Source organism: Rhinolophus sinicus, linkage group LG14 (assembly GCF_036562045.2).
Source record: "Rhinolophus sinicus isolate RSC01 linkage group LG14, ASM3656204v1, whole genome shotgun sequence".
In the NCBI taxonomy this organism is placed as follows: Eukaryota; Metazoa; Chordata; class Mammalia; order Chiroptera; family Rhinolophidae; genus Rhinolophus; species Rhinolophus sinicus.
In genome coordinates this window covers 9292178-9309552 of record NC_133763.1, presented here as the reverse complement: position 1 = coordinate 9309552, position 17375 = coordinate 9292178, and the positions used below count along the sequence as shown (strand labels likewise).

Sequence of the window (17375 nt, the reverse complement as noted above, 5' to 3'; positions counted from 1 at the left end):
CGTTCCAGACCAATCATTACATGATCTAAAAGCGAATTTTATTGGAAGAAACCTAATAAAATCTCCAAATGCTATTCAAACGTCATGAACAGTTTCTACTTGGTTTCATAGAGACCTAATCTAACTTATGCCAGACACCCAAAAGGAATATGAAATTTAAGTCAATTATGCAAATAGAAGATTTATTATCCACATAGAACACCAGGTAACAACTGAAGTTTATGATTTTTTTTTTTTTTTAATCAGGGCATTACAGGGTGGCCCAGACTTACTTCTTTTTCCTTTCAGTGGCACCAATAGTTTCTCTGTTGGTTGCCTTTTTTATTTTTCTCATCACCTTTCATCTTTATTTATCCCTTTCACTCCAGTGTCACTCTGGGAAGACTTTTGTAAAAGGAGACATTTTAAAAAATACATCTTGGGTTCTAACATAAAGAGCGCTTTTACCATCATCATAATAGAAAATCTACCAGCTGAATGACTGAATACTCATATAAAAGTTTGAGCCTTTTTGTGTGTGTTTTGAAACAGACTGAAAATGTCCAGTCACGACTATGCCTTGTCGTTTATAAAAGGTCTAAGATGCATTCTAACATCAGTATTATATTTTTCAGAGTTGAGATTTATTTGTTGGCTATGTCTTATAAAAGGTCATTTTTCTAAAGGCAAACCTAGTGTGTTACTCTCTAATTATAGCAAACGTATACTATATGTATGATCTAATTCTTTAAATAGTTCTCTATTCTGATGAAGAAAAATCAAATTATGTGTCTAAATAAAATGGTTTATTTATAAACTTGGTTATTCGGAGACATCTATGATATTGACAGATACTCATATTACATATTCTACTTATTACTTGTCTTTCCCCCCTTCTTACTGCAACACAAGCTTCCTTTGACCACTGAAAGCAAAGCTTTTAGGATTTTGTTTGAGTGTATCTAAAAAAAGCATCGGTTATATCAAGGATAAAGTCCTGGATTTTTTTTTTAAACTAAGGTGTAAAGAGTTGTGCTAAAATCGAGGAACATATTGATATTAGCAGCCTTTGCAGAAAAGAAATGCCACCTTCCACCTTTCTGAGGGCAAGGACAGTGTCTCAGTTATTACTAGAACTTGGCATATAAAAAAAAAAAAAAACAGTATGATATTCATTAACATTTCTGCCAGGTTCTAAAGTAATTGAGCAGGTTGGTTGAATTTCTTAGGATAGCTGAAAGCTTCCAAAACCTTACTTTCAAATACTATCTATCTTTCTCAAATAAATTTGTTTTGTTTTTAACTTGCTGTAATTTTATTGTTTTTTGTTTTTTGTTAGTAAATTCTGGAGGTGCTTTTTAAAAGTTCAGTGACTACTAAAAAAAATTAGAATGATTATATATATATTTTTAATTTTTTTAATTAAAGTTTATTGGGGTGACAATTGTTGGTAAAGTTATATAGATTTCAGGTGTATAATTCTGTAATACATCATCTATATATCACACTGTGTGTTCATCGCCCAGAGTCCCTTCTCCTTCCTTCACCATATATTTGATCCCATTTACCCTCATCTACCACGCCCTTCCCCTTTACCCTCTGGTAACCACTAAACTATTGTCTGTGTCTATGAGTTTTGTTTCTTCATTTGTTCGTCTTGTTCTTTTGTGTTTTTCAGTTTTATAAAAAATTAAGAATAGAATTACCATACGGCCCAGCAATCCCTCTCCTGGGTACCTACCCAAAAAATCTGAAAACATTTATCCATAAAGGCATATGTACTTCAGTGTTCATTGCAGCTTTAGTTATGGTGGCCAAGACATGGAAACAACCAAAGTGTCCTTCGATAGATGATTAGATAAAGAAGTTGTGGTATATATACACAGTAGAATACTATTCCATCATAAGAAAAGATGAAATAGTACCATTTGTGACAACATGAATGGATCTTGAGATTATCATGCTAAACGAAGTAAGTCAGACAGAAAAAGAGAACCCTATGATTTCACTGATATGTGGTATATAAAACTGAAAACAACAAAAGAACACGACAAACACATGATTATATTTCCAACTAACAGTCATGATGCCTTTCTCTCCACATATCTGCTGCAAATAATCTTTGTGGCTCTCTGAAACAGAAATAGCTGTTATAAGAAAAGATGCATTTACTACTTAATACTATACATGAAAATTTGAGAAAATGCTTTAGAGCTATACATAGAGTAACTTAAAGGTCTCAGAGCTGCTTGTTTGCAAATGCCTGTTCAGTGCGTACCAGCAACACAGAAATGAAATGTTAAACATCACTTAGATCTTTAGAAAGATTTGCTTTTCATCTTCACAGAATCACACATGGGACTTATCCTGCCTTGCTACACTAAGGAAGTGTCAAGTATGTGACATCGTCATAGTATGTTTGAGACTACAGTAAGCCCCACTCCCCTTTCAAACCTGCAGTCTCAAGCTTTAATTATGATGCCAGGATCAGAGAGTTATGTTTTCTCAGGTTTGGCCCTCAATGGGTGGCAGCATAATTTCATGTTGCTGGTAGGAGCACGGTGCAGCTGTGCAAAACGAGAATGTTTGTTGTTGTTTATTGTTTAAGGAGTCGCTTTTATCTCTAACACACTAATGAAGGGATGGTTAAGTACATTTGCACTGGTCTACTGACTGTTGTAAGCTCAACTTTTAATGGATCGGAGGAGGTGAAGTAAATCAAACTGACAAAAGAAAAGATTCACTGAGATTTTGCCCTTGGCATAAAAATGTGCATTCCATTTATAACTATATGTATATAAATTTTACACAGTTGCATAACATCTACACAGTTTAAGCTTTGAATTATTACATCTTATATTATACTTATATACTAAATTCAATTACATGATTAATTCTTATGGGATAAAATTATTATGATAGATATAATTTCACTTATAAAACCATATGTGAGAAAACATAGCATCGTATCCAGTTTAATTACTAAAATTAAAAACATAAATTTTGCAAGCTCTCAAGAGTGGCAAGACACCAAACCTAACTCAGCAGGAACCAACGGATTCATTGTTAAAAACAAAATTAGTATGCCAGAAAAGAACATAGATTACAAATGAAAAGTTAAAATATAGAAAAGCAACTAAACACTAAATAAAAGAAATGAAACTTTGATGATGTTCTAAATGTAACCTGTTTCAAGCTCTGGTAAATATTAAAGGGCTCTTGAAATGAAATATGAACACTTTTTCTTGAGAAACTAGACATGAAAGAATGTTTTCATGGACTCTGAAGTAGTATGATGGTGTTTATTTCTCTCTAAACAAGGATTGTGATTGGAGGGGAAGGTGATCATAGGGAGGCAGAAATTCAGCAGGTGTTCTAGGAAATTAAAGAATTGTAGGCTTGGAAATGCCATTGTTTAATGGATGAAGGAACTGCAGTCCAATCAAAAAGGTGATGGATACAGAAGGTCAGCCCAACTGGACCCGGGGTCTTGAGGCTTAGAGCAGAGCCCCGTTTTGCAATCTCCTAAAACCTCTCATAAAGAAACAACTCAGTTTAAGTGCATTTTCTCTTCTGGAGGGAGATGTGGTCTTTTCAGCTCAAGAGGTTTTCACAATAAGGATGTATGTACGAGTTTGAAAACGTAGAGTTTGGTTTTGTGGTTGGTTAAGAGGCCATGAGGATAGGAAGATCTAGGGAGCAGGGTAGGAAAGAGAGGGAGAGGAACGGAAGAAAGATAAGCGGTGTGTGGGGAAATAGAGACAGGGGAAAGTGGGAGACAGAAACCACAAAGGAAGAGAGAGGAGAATGACAGGCAGGCAGGCCAACAGAAAGACCCAGTGAGTTTTAGAGATCCTGCTGATTAGGTGATTACTTGAATTATGGGCTTTCATATGTGACCCTTGTTTTCCACAACTATCCCGAAAGCTCAATTAACTCTCTGAACACTGTTCACAGCTCTTTAACTACTCAAGAACTTATGCCTTTGAGCCTCCATTCCTCATCGGGTAACAAGCAGAACATTCTGCCAAGGGAGAATAAAACACTTTTAGCCATAGTAACAATAAACAGAACAGACCATCTTTAAGACTTAAGCAAATCAGATGAACAGACCACATTCTCTCCTCCTAAATTTCTCTACCCTTGCTTTGAAGGAAGGGCATTGAATTTCCGCCCATCTTTTATTGTGGGATTTGTAATCAACACTGGATTTCTTATAATAGAAAGTTCTTGATCAGTAAAGAAGATATTTTGAAATTTAACTCTTATGACCTCTCTTCACTTGAGACACACACTCTACAAAAAAGAAAATTCTAAGTCATGAGAGTGAGATTATTTAAGGCAGAGGTTGACCTACCGGTGACTGTGACATAGCATTTATGCTTTTAGTAGTAACTTCTTACAAGAAAGCAAGTCACTTGAAGCCCTTGACCGCAAACATGAGATGTTGGTGTCACATTGGCATTCGCTCTTGCTTTTTCTCTGGAAAAACCTTTTATCCGGTATTATAATCAGTTCAAAAACCGTTTCTGTACTTCGCATTAGTAGAAAATATGATATTCCCCAAAGAGTAGATTCGTTTTATGGTTATTTGTAGCCAAGTTAAAAATGGATTAGCCTTCCTACTTATTATTCATGTGGACTGTTCACGTAATCTGTATAGATTGCCGAGATGTTATTGCACCTACAACAAAGTTATTACATGGAGAAGAGACATTCAGATTCATTACTGGAGTTGCCGCATTGCTAATATTTTCAGCAGTTTTGCCTGATCCTAATATTGCCGCTCGATTTTGCTTATGTATATATATATATATATATATATATATATATATATATATATATATATATAGTCCATTGTCACCTGAATACAAAAGTTGGTCATAGGCATCAGCAGTGTCAAAGATACATGCTATGCGGTACCTGTCGTGTGTACGTACAGTGCTCAGTAAAGAAAAGGTGGGACCAACAATTTTTGGCCTCCTAAGCTTATAATCCACTTCAGAAGACAGAGCATATGCATAAAGAAAAAATTTAATGCTAGCATTTATTTAGTAGACACTAGTATAGCTTTTAATCTTAGTTTTCTTTCAGTAATTGGAAACCACACTTAACAGAGAAATATGAATTTTCTGAGTCTATTCAGCTATACCTCCCTGTGGCGAGCACTTCACATAAACTATCTCATTTAATTGTCATGTGAAGTAGATGCTATTACCCTCATTTTGCAGATTAAGAAATTGAGGATCAGAGAATTTAAGTTACCCAATTATTTTAACTCTTCTTTATTTTGTGAAAATAAGCATTTTTGTCTGTAATAAGAGTGTGTGTGCATGTGCTTAAAATATTTCTGTGACTATGTAGTTGAAAAAACTCCCAATTTAAGGGTTATGTTTGAAATACTTCTTACATAGTCCATCTATATTTTTCTCATAAATTTGACTTATTTTCATTTCAGAGGATACTTGGCTTCCATAGGGAGAAATAAATTTAACTTATGGGAGAGGAGAAACCAGAGACATGCATAAATTGGTGTGTATCTTAAAAGAGAGTTCTAATTATAAGGACTTCTTAAATCTAAAAGCTTTTCCCTTTGGTATAAACCATCAACTTGTGAAAAAAAAATGGTGTTTTACATTAAAAGTGGTATTTTAGATGCATTGCTTGAAGGTCTGTGAATTTCTGTGAAAACATTATAGGGGAGGATCTCATAAGAAGATACTTGCTGCTGCAGATCAGAATAAGGAATATTAGATCAACAAGAGTGAGTACTAGAACAGTAATGTTTTAAGGAATTAGTACATAGGAGAAGTAGCTGTGGAGGAAAAGAATGCAAACACATACACACACACACACACATTCTGACATGCTATATCCACACAAACATAGACACACAACATAAACATAGATACATAGTGATCCAAATAACCCATGTATGCATTTTTCTGGCCATAAACATTAACCCTACTAGATCTTTTGTTAGCTGTCTTCTGGAAAACAAAGAATCGATTCATTATTTAACATTTATTAAACCCTCATGATATGTAAGTGCTGTGCTCAGTGATGATATAATAACAGAGAAGATAATCTTTGTCTCCAGGAGTACCTAGAATCCTGTGGGAAAAGGGTTATTGCTGTGCTGTGCTGAAATAGAAGAGACACTCACAGGGGGTTTCATGATCCTAAGGGAGGGGCATCATGGAGGGTTTTACGGAGGAGGTGATGTCTGAGTTGAATCTTGAAGAACAAGCAGCAGTTAGTCAAAAGAAAGTGGGAAGGGTGGAGGCCCTCCCAGGACACAGCATGAAGAAAAGCCAGAAGCTTGAGACAGAATAATGTGTGTAGTCTGGGGTGGCTGGAATTACAGTGATGAGGGAGAGATGAGAGGTGAGGGTGGAGAGGTTGGCCAATTCAAGTAGGGCTGCCGGGACTTTATACTGCCAGTAAGATGAGCCTTTGTAGGGTTTAAAGCATGGCAAGGTCAAGTTTGTATCTTAAGAGATCATTCTAGTAGCTGTGTGGAAAATGGGTTTTAGGTAGACAAGACCAGAGTTTGGGATCCAGTGTAAGAGGTTTTGTAGAAATACAGGTGAGAGATGCAGAGGGTTTGAACCAGCATCATGGTTCAGCAGTAACAGGGCCTGGGGAAAGCTGGTGGAGAGTTTAAGCATGTTTAGGAGGTGGAATTGGTGCTTATTTGGATGAGGACGGATGGATCAGGATTTCTCAAGAGTTTTAGCTTGGGGGGCTGGGCATGGGGATGTGGGGGGGTCATAGATCTGAGGTGGAGAAGGAACAGGAACTGGTTGGACAAGTTGGAGGTGTGCTCAGCTTAGCTTAAGGTGTCGGTGGTTTATCTAGGAAGAGTTGATCACGGATATTTGAGTCTAGAGCTTGGGAAAGACTCTGGTGACAAACTTGGGAGTTGTCAGCTATAGATGGATTCAATTGAATACCCAGCCTCTTCTGCGTAGTACATTGTGTTGTCTTTTCCTCCTTTCTTCTGTCCTAAGGCAAACGTTTACATCTCCATAAACACACAGGAATTAACATGTACCTCCCGGTTTTGCATGAACAGCAGAGCGATCCCGTAGCACCGGAAAGTGCTATAGGAAAAACACAAGTAACCAAAGGTTGTGGCTTTTTTTTTTGCCCCCAGTGTGTCCGTGGAAATGCCTGCCTCCGAGGGACCTCGCTGGAGCTGACCTTGCAACCGCTCCTTCTTTTGAGGACTCTGGCTCTGCAGCCGTGTCCCGTTCACAATGGCAGAAAAGGCTCCCCCTGGCTTAAACCGGAAGACATCGAGATCAACGCTGTCTCTCCCACCAGAACCTGTGGACATTATTCGCAGCAAAACGTGCTCGCGGCGAGTGAAGATCAACGTGGGGGGCCTGAACCACGAGGTCCTGTGGAGGACGCTGGACCGGCTGCCCAGGACGCGGCTGGGCAAGCTCCGCGACTGCAACACCCACGAGAGCCTGCTGGAGGTGTGCGACGACTACAACCTCAGCGACAACGAGTATTTCTTCGACCGGCATCCAGGCGCCTTCACGTCCATCCTGAATTTCTACCGGACGGGAAAGCTCCACATGATGGAAGAAATGTGTGCGCTCTCTTTCGGCCAAGAGCTGGATTACTGGGGCATTGATGAAATCTACCTAGAGTCCTGTTGCCAAGCCAGGTATCACCAAAAGAAGGAGCAAATGAACGAAGAGCTGAGGCGGGAGGCCGAGACCATGCGGGAGCGGGAGGGAGAAGAGTTCGATAACACCTGCTGTCCCGAGAAAAGGAAGAAGCTGTGGGACTTGCTGGAGAAACCCAACTCCTCCGTGGCGGCCAAGGTAAGAAAAGCGAGGCGTTGCTTGGCTCTGCGCGGTCTGAAAATGAGGTGCCTGCATCCCAGGGAGTGCAGTTGTCTTCGTGTGAGATGTTTGGGTAAGACAGAGCAAAATGTGGCTCCAGAGACAGTGAAAAGTCCCTTCCAAAAGTCTTATGTAGTCAGGTACAGTTATTCTGCCTGTGTAATGGCGTCAAATGGCATCACTGTTTTATAGAGACGGTTGTGTAGGAACAAGCCCGGACCAGGGAGGATGGAGGAGGTCTGGTTCCTCCTGCCCTGTGGTGTTGGTAACTTAGAGGCCGAGGAGAGAGCCCCAGCTCAGATCCATCAGGCATTGGAGTCTTGCAGAAGGCTGGGGCCTGGGCTCCATCCTGAGTAAAAGCAAGGTGCTGTCATCAAGAGTGGAAGGGGTGCCTCCTGGCCTGGTTCTCTAGAGGTGCAGGGAAAGGAATGAGAGTGTGACCCCTTGTAGCTCAGAGGGCTGGGGCCCCACATATGAGCAAGGGGCTGTCCCATTAAGCTTATAAAGAATGAGTCAGTGTCCGGATGAATCTCTTTGTGAGCTCTTCTCTGATAATGATGTGTCTGACTATTGGGGTATAATGTTTTCCACAATTGAGGTATCACCATATGTGCGAGTTCATAAAGTGTTTGCTTAAAATGAAGCTACATAAATTCATATGTTAACATTGTGCCTGCCTATATCCAACTCTCTGAGTAAATTTTTTTTTGCCAGTAATTTCAGTAGTTAATTCAACTGCATGATTCTGTTTATCTAATTTTATTTAGAGCTCTGAGGGTTTGCTCTAACTTATTTTCATCCCATATATTTAGGGCTATATTGCAGTATATATTACAAGTAAAAAATCAAAAAAGTCATCTTTAGCTGCACAAGCATAGTTTTGATATTTTGTGCATATTCGATGAAAATGGAACATGAAATAGAGAAAAGAGTGTGTCATCATATTAATTCTTTAAATTACAATTTTTTTCAATTATCTTGTCTTCTAAACAGTAAAAATTACAGAAATACAATACCATATGGACCTTTTTATTCGAAATTAAGATTCTGCATAATAATCTATGACAAGTAAATAATGTAACTAATCACCTAAACGTAGATGCTCATAAAGCTGCTTCTTACACTATGTGATGTTCTGGTTTGGCACCTTGTTTACTTCTAAAGGCATATTACTTTCTGGCTAAGACGTGGAACTAAATGAAATAAATGGTATTTGTGTTGTACATAATGAGGAAATGCACATGTTGTTGCAAATAGAAAATTTCAACTACGTCTTTTTGTGGTTACGAATAATTTGTTTACTTGTGTTTTTACCTGTTAAGAAACAAATAGATGTGCTACATTTGTGGGGTTTGGTTTGAGAAAGGTCACTGCTCTTTTCCAATGTCAAGGGTTTTGTTACGTTTTTGAGTTACTCCTAAAAATATGGAGTGAATTTTGAAAATGAATGATTTAAACTCTGGATTTAAGAGAGTAGTTTGGGTGTTAAATTAACTCTTTCAAGCCTTTAGGCAATTGAGGAATAAATCATTGCTACACCACGTGTTCCAGAAGGCGTTAGCCAAGTAGTATATAAAATTAAGCAGCTAAATCGAAGAAAATTTGAAAGGTTAATGTGGGTTATTTGCTTATAACAACATTATTAACACATATCTAAAATGACTGTTACAGGAAATATTTTAAAACATATACATATAAATATATTCTTCTGAAGAATTTATGGTAAGGATGGAATAGGGTCAATAATTTGATTTCCCAGATGAGGGAGTTTTTTTAATCCCTAAATTTTAAAAAAAGCATCTCTCTCTCTCTCTCTCTCTCTCTCTCTCTCTCTCTCTCTCTCTCTCTTCTCTCTCTCTCGGAATTATTTTTATTTCATTTGCAAAGAACTGTGTGTTAGTTGGTAGTTGCTTAAAATCTACTTCTGAAGTCAATTAGAATTTTCTACAGTAGCCTAGTATTTTCTTTCTTTTTTTTCCTCTCTTTTTTTTATCTTTATTAAATTCATTGGAGTGACATTGGTTAGTAAAATTATATAGGATTCAAGTGTAAAATTCAATAATACATCATTTATATATCATCCTGTGTGTTCACCACCCAGTGTCAGTTCTCCTTCCATCACCATATATGTGATCCCCCTTTGCCCTCTTCTACCATCTCCCTCTTACCCTCTGGTAACCACTAAACTGTTATCTGTATCTATGATTGTTTGGTTGTTTGTTTCTTTCAGTTTTATATCCTACATACGAGTGAAGTCTTATGTTCTCAACTTTTTCTGTGTGAGTTGTTTCACTTAGCATGATAATCTCAAGATTCATCCATGTTGTTGCAAATGGCAGTATTTCATCTTTTCTTAAGGCCGAATAATATTCCATTGTATATATGTAGCACATCTTTATCCAATCATCTGTCGAAGAACACTTGGGTTGTTTCCGTGTCTTGGCCACTGTGAATAATGCTGAAGCAGCCATCTCTTGATGTCTAAGAAGGTAATATTGATAATGGCTTATTACAATATACCATTATATACCCCTATGCATCAGCTTATTTAAACTTCCTTCAAATTATGTATACACAAATAAGATATCTACCTATAAACTATACCAAGCAGCTAAGGATATTGGTTTGGAAATTTTTATGTAGTTATAAATAATTTTTTCCAAACTATGAAGCTAAGCGAAACTTGACTAAACTAAGTAGGTTCTTTACTAAATTTTCATAAAGCATTTGTGTTTGTTTATTTAAGTGTCTGCGTTTTCCTCTCTGTTTGAATGGTGAAATGTTATGGAAATCATTTACATTTGATTACATAGTAGTTTAGTGAAAGTATTGTTCATTTGTCTGAGGTTTGGAACCTTTGAAAAACAGCTCTGTATGATGTCTTATGTAAACCACTAGCTTTTCCTGTACTCTTCTCAAGTCCTATAACTTGTTATTTCTCTGGAATAATTCTTGGTGAGGGGAGTGCTAGTGTTAGGTTTGTGTGAATAGCACTCTCACAACATAGGAACACTTGATTTTGTTAAAGCTGCAATGGGATGATTGTCTGCCTTCACTATTAATAGTATGGTCACATCAGCGTCCTACTATGCTATGAAGCCATGCTTGTAATCTACGGGTTTTCCGAACTTGCTTAGGAGGTAAGATCTCATTGGAAGATAACATCTGTTTATTTTGCCTTTTCCAATTATTGCTTATTTAGTTTTGGAACTCAGTTGAACATATATACAATGGTTTCTGTGTACTACGACATTAACATAATCATGTAGAAAGACACTTCCTTCTCTCCAGACTTTAAAAAAAAATTCTCTTAGCTTAAACAGGGATTTCATATCCTTGAAAATATTTTTGTTGTTCTGCATTTTATAATTTATCTATAATATTTCTGTAATAAAGTATAAAAGTTATGAGATTATTTGCCAAATCCCTAGTAGAAAAGGAAAAAGCTGACCTTTTCTATCAAATATTCCACAGCGAGTTAAAAGAGCTATTCATTAACATGGAATAAATACTCAATAATCAATCAAGTAATAATTCTTCAGCCTATGCTTATGCATTCATTATGATATACAAAGTTATTGCAAGGCCGAGTGACCTGTCACACTTTGTCCTTGGGCATGATCTTGACAAAAATAATTTTACTCTTACAGAGCATGCTTTTTGGTGTTACTTCTGTGACTTTCTGTTATGAGTAACTGAAAAGCAATGCCAAAACGGAGTTTAAAAGTGTGGTATATTTGAAATGTCTATATTTAACAAAATGACATTCTTACACAAACACACACACACACACACACACAATATACCATGAAATATAATTGTATTTTTCACAAAATAATGACAGGGCTAATAGAAATGATTATTGCATAGTATTCTGTGGCATGGTGTGATCTGATAATGCAACACAAGTTTATATCTGTGTGATAGACTGTCTCCTTTCAGTCTCGTCAGTGTAGCTTGGTGACTGTATATGTACCCTTAGTAGAGATAGCGTATAAAGTTTACATATGAGGCTACTTGTGAATGTGGCGCCCACCCCGCGGGTCCTAGGGCTGGCTGGCACTAATCGCTGGGTTACCATGACGTAGCATGCTGGCTGTGATGTGCCTTTCCTAGGAACGTGCCGGGGAGGCAAAGGGTTTAACTGGCTGCCAGTTTCCTGGGCAGTGAATTGGATTCTGACTTGATCTTGTACCTCCTCCAACCCAGGGCAATTTAGTCAGCCCTTGGATTGGAAACATTTTTTTCTCTTTTTCTGGCCTCTTCCCAGAGGAACTGCAGTAGCTATTCCTCTTTAAAAATTACATACAGTGACTTCCGTTCAGAGGTGTTTGAAAGCATTTAAGGGAATGGGTGCCATGGCATGCGGTATCAGGAGCCTTTGGAAGGAAACAACAACCAGGAAGGGCAAAACCCGCCTGAGAGCTGAAAGGAACTAGATGGACTCCTCAGAACTAGACCGGCTCTCATCCTGGATCTCTGAAGAAGGTCAAGGACAAAGGAAGTCAACCAGTCTTCAGGCAAACCCAGAGAGGAATGGCTGAGCCTTCTGAGGCGAGCCTCAACCTGGCACGTAAGTGGACGTGGCGTGAAGAACATTGCCAGCCAAGAGGCTCATCTCCAGTGTCAGGTCAGGAAACTAGGCTGTAAGCAGCCCTTATTGGATCAGCACAGTGTGAAGCAAATCTGCAGGAAGACATTTCTGTTCACAGGAACGGATACAGTGAGACCCCTGGGAACCCTGTTGGGCAGGATCCAGGGTCGAGTGGGGGGCACTGTTTATTATCTGCTTCCTTCTCCTCCGTTTCGCTACTTATCCATAGCTAACGCTTATTTACCCAAGGACTCCTCTCTCATCCTCATCCATTTTTTCCCTATTCTCTCCTCCTACCTTTTCCTCCCACCCTCACTGACCCCCTCCTTCCCTCATGAGAGGGACAATGGTTGATTGGAGAATCGTTTCTCAATGTTTTTTCATGACTAGCCCCCTAAGGAGAAAAATTAAATTTGAATTCTCCCTAAAGAGAAAAGAAATACTAAGGAATAAGATTTTGTCAGATAGGGCGGCATTTGGAGGGCTACAAACTCTTGTAACATCTAAGATTGCTTTTGGCCCTCCCCACAAGAGCCAGTTTTCTCCCCTTGCAGGGGCATTGCTCCCATGGAAAACGCATGGAACGAAGGAAGGAGATGACCGTGTGTCCTGCCCCTAGCTCATTACCTCCACACCCACCCACGTGACCGTCACCATTGGCATGGCACAGCATGGCACCTAAAGCAAGCATGACGAGGGTCGGGAGACCTTAGTCATCCTTGGATCGAGAGGGAAGCTGGTGGTGGCAGAGGTCCAGACTCTGTCCCTGGAACTGCAACCCTCAGGAGAGCCAGAGGTCAAAGCCATGAGTTTCCCAGGGGGTGGTGTCTGCCCGGGTGCCCTACCGGTGAGGACTCCTTGAGAACCACACTCCCTCCTCTAGCCGAATTACAGTGTTTGCCTTCCAAGTCACGGAAATAGTGAAGTGAAAATGAATCCAAATCAAACAAGAACTCCTGTGTACTCCTCCAGGGGAACAGAATGCATAACATTCTCATTCTATTTATGGCTTATGGATCAGTTATTCTAATGTTTTGAATGAAAAAAGAAAGGTGTTGGGACAGAGCCATAAATGATCTCCTTTTAGTCCAGAAGCAGAACTTTCACGTTGTGTGTGCGTGTGTGTGTTTATTATTGTCATTATTATTATATACACAGTGAAGTGAACAATTCTGCCCACACAGAACTCTCAGTGTAGTTTTCAGAAGACTTTTTAATGGTAAGCAATAACAGTAGCCATTAAAATCAGAAATAGGCCCCAAAAGGAACTGATGCAGTGAGAGCCCTCAGCGAAATCTCCCTATGTCGAAGCATGTCTGTGCACCCAGCAGTACTCCAGTGGTGCCCTGTAGAACCATTTCGATACTAAAAGTACCTGGTGAGGCCACCTCATTGCAGCCAGAACAGAATGAACAGAATATCTGGTAAACAGCAGAAACCTGTCATCTGGTCTTCAGACTCAATTTTAGGCGTATGCATCCAAGTGCTGCCGGGGAAGAAAGTCATCAACGTCATGGTATATGCTGGAAAATTCAACAAAGACAGGTGAATGCAGGGCCCAAGACAACTTTTTCAATTGTAATGTAATATTTCTTTAAGCACAGAACCGTACCTGATGTATTGTTCAAATATGCCTATCAAAACAGTCTGCTACCCTTTCAGGTACCTCATGCATAATGTATACGCAGCACTTTGGAAAAAAAAAAGTGTGTGTGATTAGCACTTTGTAAACACCCCATGCAATTTAAAATATTTATAATGGCTCATGAGCTAGAGTTTGAAAAATTAAGACCAGTGCTCAAAACAGATTTCTGCTTTGAATTTTAATTTACTCGTAATGCAGTTACTTTACTTATATAATACAACAATTTTCACACCTGCAGAACTCATTTAAGAAATATAATAAAATGTGCTGGCTTTTTTACATAGCAAGTATGTAATAGCAAATTCGTGTTATACTAGATTCTAGCCTACTACTTCATATTTCCTTTCATTGCGTTTGTAGTTCATTCCATCTGTGGCATAACAAATTATCACCTTTTAAAAAACAAGATTGCCTACCAATGTTGTTCTGCCTCTAAACTAAAACCTGCACCAGAATGGAACAGGTTGCTCACCTTCAGGATATTGCACAGGACCTCTTGCTAGTTTCCCAAAGTGGAAATTACCATTATGTGAATGAAATATTTCTAATATATCACAGCACAAATCTGTTGCTATACGTCATACATAGTGGTACTGAGTTAGTTTTCTATTCAACGAAATTCTGGTTGAAACTATATGCTCGGACACCAGTGTATGTACAAGTTACATAACCTCTATACAAAAACATTGCCAAAGACAGAGGTGATTCTAAGAATTAAACTAAAATTTGAATTTTTTTTTTAATCTAATCTGAGGCACACATTTAGTTGAAGATTTAATTTAGGTGCCACTAGATTAAGACAACTGAACTCTACTATCCAAAGTCGCACTCTAGGTTTTATATTAATTAGGGATAAAACAGTGATTAGAAGGTGGGAGTTCTTTCACTCATGTGCAGGTATCCTGAGGTTTGTTCAGCGTAGGGCACCACCGCCAACTAACCCCAGTCGGAGCTGGGCGGGATTCCTTGGCTGCCCTTGGTACTGCTATGGTGTGGGCCAGAAAGCTATGTAAAGAGATATTTTCAACTCTTGTGGTTGTGTCAGAAGTGACTCAAGACACAAGTAAAAGCATGAAATCCAGGCTGGCCATGACTTTGGGCATCCGCCGAAACAAAATACTGGCAGACTCAAGAAAATATTTTTTTCCTGCTCTTCTTAGATCATTAGAGCAGTCCCCAGGACTTCTGCCTGATCAGGCTATCACAACAATTTATATTCTGAACGAGCTGTCATATTTGGATGACAAAGTTGCATCTACCTTAGATTACCAAATAGAGGTTGAAGGTCATGGCAGTTTTGTGCAGGTGGGTTATTAGAATATGCTCTAACAGAGAGGGGCAGTGTGTATGAGTAACAGGTAACACACACACACACACACACATGAACAAAGCTAGTTTAGGTACCGTGTTTCCCCGAAAATAAGACCTAGCTGGACCATCAGTTCTAATGCGTCTTTTGGAGCAAAAAATAATATACGATCCCGTCTTATTTTCAGGGAAACACGGTAGCAATTACAGAGAAGTCTCCATCTCCTCCAGGCCTTCAGAGTTCTGACTGGAAACTATAAAGTCATCATCAACTTGTATTTCAGGAGATGCGAGGAAAGAGTAAGATGGCTGACGGGCTGAATTATGCTGAGAAATATAGGAAGTACAGTTTGCCTCTGATGTCCACGTGCTGCCATGGCCTGGGGACATCTTTATCCTTCTCTGTTTCACTGCAGAGGTAGGAAGGATTTCAATGACCCCTAGGCTGCCGGTCGGCAAGAATCCTTCCAGGCTGACTGCTACCTTAAAAAGCTTGTCACTCTTAGCATGTCTGGATAGGATATTTTTAATGAGGGATATATCCTGAGAGAGTTTCACCAATCTCTACCGTACCATATAACCTCCCCTATAAAACACAGGAACATTTAATGAAAGCGGGTATATATATCAATAAGGAGAAAAAAGCCAAATTGGGTGAGGCCAGCAAAGCTCCCTCACTGTCAAAGTTACTACTTCCTACAGACCAATCTTACATTGTACAGAATTCAGATTTATGCCTCAGCACATTACAGATTATTAAATGTCATGAGACTCTGAGGTTATTCTCAAATAGAATAAAACCATCACTGTTAAATCCATTCCAGAACTGAAAAAAAAAAATCTATTGTAATCTAAAATTACTTTGTGAATGATATACTAGCAGCTGGAGGTTTTTCTATGTAATCATGCTTTGATCAAAAAGGAACTTTTGCTCCAGTAATTATTTTAGAATCAATTTTGTTAATTATTTTGAAAATGTCTTTCTTCATCAGAATGGTCAATTCATTAAGGATATACAGACAAGTCTCTGAGTTAAGAATGACTCTTACCTTGGGGCAATGTTCTCTAAGGCCAGAGAGGTAAATTTTTCTAATCATGAACACATATTTTTGTTTATGAAATTCAATTCTATTTTACATTGTAAGATTGTCATTTTTAATTGAAATTATTCAAAATATTTTGCAGAAAATGAAGTATTCCCTATAACAAAATAATTTAAAATATGTTTCTTCTAGTTCTATTTTTCGCTTTGAATTCTTTTATTGTTATTTTATTTGAATTATTAGTGTACACATTTCTAATGAGCTCCCTCTTTTGTGGAACAAAAGGAAGTATAGAGGAATCAGAAATAAACGAACTGCCCAAAGCTTTTTATTCTTGATGAGCCAATGTATGGAATAGTTAACATTCAATAAATATTCAATATTTTGTAAAGGAATATTTAATATTCAATAAAATTGGCTAATTTGACATTCCATAACAAACATTTGCATATCAACAGGTTCTCTGGTAAGAGATTATTTCGTTTCCTTCTACATGCTAAGCATTTCTGTAAAATATAAAAGCACTAGTAAAAGTGAAAAGAATAGTGACATTCGAAAGAGCATCTTCTTGTTTTCAATTCCAAGGCAACTAACTGATAGTTATAAGGGTGACCCGCCTACTTTCTAACATGTTTGGGAGTTAGTTAAACAGTAACAATATAAATAAATATGGCTGAGGCAATGACTAACACTCTCCTTGAGGAATCAAAGAAGTTACCTGACTGTACTTTCATGTAATTATTAGATGAAACTTTCAGGGCAAAATTCCACTGGAGAACATAAATGCTTAAAAGGAAATAATATGGAAAGGCCATCAAGGTCAAGGCATATGCACCGTAGGAATGTCCTTATAACCTCTTAGCATTTGGAAAGTATTTCTTCTTTTTTTTTAAATGGGAGATAATGATAAAAGCACTTAATCTAAAATATTATTCAGAACTTTC

At 38.2% G+C, this 17375-nt stretch overlaps 1 protein-coding gene across 2 annotated transcripts in view; it reads left to right on the top strand.

Moving 5' to 3' along the window:
• The window catches only part of KCNB2 (potassium voltage-gated channel subfamily B member 2), a 346236-nt gene that overhangs the window by 19810 nt on the left and 309051 nt on the right, over nucleotides 1–17375 (top strand). For both annotated transcript variants that reach the window (XM_019725979.2, XM_019725972.2), the window contains one exon: nucleotides 7139–7820. In XM_019725979.2, the coding sequence (XP_019581538.2) occupies nucleotides 7242–7820 (579 nt within the window). In that variant the 5' untranslated portion in view covers nucleotides 7139–7241. The remainder of the gene's footprint in view (nucleotides 1–7138; nucleotides 7821–17375) is intronic.